Source organism: Euprymna scolopes, chromosome 19, assembly GCF_053919585.1.
Source record: "Euprymna scolopes isolate OS-2025 chromosome 19, ASM5391958v1, whole genome shotgun sequence".
Lineage (NCBI taxonomy): Eukaryota > Metazoa > Mollusca > Cephalopoda > Sepiida > Sepiolidae > Euprymna > Euprymna scolopes.
In genome coordinates this window covers 147,381,664-147,384,517 of record NC_136500.1, presented here as the reverse complement: position 1 = coordinate 147,384,517, position 2,854 = coordinate 147,381,664, and the positions used below count along the sequence as shown (strand labels likewise).

Here is a 2,854-nt window from a genome sequence, read left to right as displayed (position 1 = left end):
CACCCCCTCATAAAAAAACCCTTTAAAATCAGGCAAACGATCATTCAACACAATGTAATATACATATACCAGGTCACCCCGAATTTTCCCCTTAGTTTTTAAACTGAACGAAACTTAAAAAATATTGTTTTATATTATGCTTAGATGCATTTTAACTGATGACATTACAAAACTATAAAATTTAAATTTGTTTGATTACAATCCTACAAACATGGAAATGCCTAAGAATCATTTGAGGTATATAATGATTCATGAGTTCAAGAAAGGAAACTCAGCAGCCAAAGCGGCAGGAAATATTCGCTCAGTTTATGGAAAGGAATGTGTGACTGAAAGAACTTGCAGAACTGGATATTTTACTCTTGAAGATGAAGATCGAACAAGACGTCCAGTTGTGTTTGATGGTAAGTTTCTTGAAGCAGCTTTTGAAGAAAATCCTGCTTTATCAGTTGAGAAATTGGCAATAAAACTGAGGTCAAACCATACAACTGTCCATCGTCATCTTGAACAACTTGGAAAAGTTCCTAAATTCGGAAAATTGCTGCCTCATGAATTGTCTAAAAACAATCTCAAATCCCGAGTCGACATCTGCTCTTCTCTCTATTGTTTCACCATTTGTTTATAGACTTGTGACGAAAAATGGATGTTTTATCGAAATGTTAAGCGTCGTAGACAATGGCTTGGTAAAGGGGAAAGACCCGAGCTACAGACGAAAAGAGAACTTTATATGAAAAAGGTTCTCCTTTCAATATGGTGGGATTGCTAAGTAATAATCCCCTTTGAAATGTTACCACCTAATGCAACAACTAATGCTCAAATCTACTGTCAGCAATTAGGACGTTTGAACCAAGCTTTGAGGAGGAAAAAAGACCTGCTCTAGTGAATCGAAAAGGGATGACAATGCAAGATCCCACCCCATAAAAGACCGAAGAACTCGATTGGGAGAAAATTCCTCATCCACCCTATTCTCCTAACCTTGCTCCTTCAAACTACCAGCTGCCAACATTCACCCGATTTTTATTGACTCCAGCCGAGAGCTCTTTTCAGGATCCTCGTTGTCTTGGTATCTGTTGAACTTGGTTCAGCAGGAATACTGGTTAAATAAACGTTAAAGTTCTTCCTCATAAACCCTGTTGCGCCTATAATCACTTGGGTGATTAATATCTCCCTAAGATTCCAATTTCTCTCCATATACATCAGCTCTTGATATTTGGTCTGTATCTCTCTTTCAGCTCTGTTCAGACCTCCATCATTAGTGACACTCACTTCAAACAAGGTTGCGACTTTCTCTCTGACTTATTCGATATTATTATGTCTGGTTTGACAGTAGCATTTTCTAGGTATAAGGCTGTAAGAATTACATGATCGTAATGTATGGTGTATATCTCATTTCTAACAGCTCTTTCCGATTAATGCTCCCAGAACTTGCTGCTACATTGGATGTTTATGCCTAAGTCAAATTTAAAAAACACAAAACAAACGCCCTCAAAGTTTTTTTTCTGGATCAGCGTTGTCCTATATAAATCTTTCTCTCTCTCTCTCTCTCTCTCGCTCTCTCTCTCTCTATATATATATATATATATATATATAAAAGGCAAAATGTGTGTGACCATTTCGTGTATGTCTCGCAAACGCTTTTCTCGCACATGCTCCCGGGGGAGGGGTACGATCGCTTAAAACTGCTTATATAGGCCCTAGATAATAATATCTAGGATTTAGGAAAGCGCGTCTCATCTAGATTTATTTACATTGACTTTTACAAAATTATTGTTATTTTGGCTTCTCACGTGTTGATTCGGCTTTTTCGTATAAAAAGCGAAACTAATTCAAAGCTAAGGGAGCGTTCTCGGCATCGCGCCGGGAAACGTCCAGAAGCAATCAGCTGTGATCAATCTGGACAATGCCCCCCCCCAACATCTTGGGGGAAAAAAAAACAGTCAAAGTTGGGAAAACAAATCCAAACGCTACCTCGCAGCAAAAGTTAACTGCGTGACTTCTATTTGACCTCCTTAATTAGATCAAATGGAAGCAGCAGAGTTAACTTTTATTGCGGACACCTGTTTTTATAGTTAAATAAATAATTTCAAACCTGTTTTTAACAAAAGGCAAAATGTGTGTGACCATTTCGTGTATGTCTTGCAAAGGGGTTTTCTCGCACACGCTTCCGGGGGGGGGGTACGATCGCTTACAATTCAATCGTGTCTCCGGTATGTTGCGGTGGCCCAATGGTTAACGTCGCACGCTTTTTTTTTTCACACTTTAATTTCCAACTTTGCCTCAAGGGTTGGGGATCGATCCTCATATCACCTACCAAAACTTTTATTTATTTTAGCCCCCGCCCCCGGAGTTTGGATTCACCCAAAACCACACACACCTCAAAACACCCGGGCATCGCCGGGTACCCCCGCTAGTCTATATATATAAAAGGCAAAATGTGTGTGACCATTTCGTGTATGTCTCGCAAAGGCTTCTTTCGCACACACTCCCGGGGTCGTTACGATCGCTTGCAACTATTTATATAGCCTCTAGATAATAATATCTAGGATTTGGGAACGCGGGTCGCCTCTACATTTATTTACCTCGACTTTTATGAGATTTGCGCTATTTCGCTCTGTCGCCTGTTTGTCCTGCTTTTTAGTATAAATAAAGTGAAACTAAATTCAAACGGTTCGTTTCAGCATCGCGCCGGAAACGTCCAGAAGCAATCAGCTTTGATCAACGTGGGGCCAAACCCCTCTTATATCAGACAATTGCTATTCAATCTGGACAATGGGGAGCTGGTTCCCCTTCCCCTACATCTGTTGGGGAAAAACCCCAAGTTAACTGCGTGACTTCTATTTGACCTCATTAATTAAGT

General features: G+C 39.9%; 1 protein-coding gene across 1 annotated transcript; it reads left to right on the top strand.

Moving 5' to 3' along the window:
• The first annotated feature begins 211 nt into the window (after positions 1 to 211).
• LOC145240386 (histone-lysine N-methyltransferase SETMAR-like) lies at positions 212 to 622 on the top strand. Its single transcript, XM_080103966.1, has one exon. The coding sequence runs from the start codon at positions 212 to 214 to the stop codon at positions 620 to 622; it is 411 nt and encodes a 136-aa protein (XP_079960092.1).
• The last annotated feature ends 2,232 nt before the right edge of the window (positions 623 to 2,854 follow it).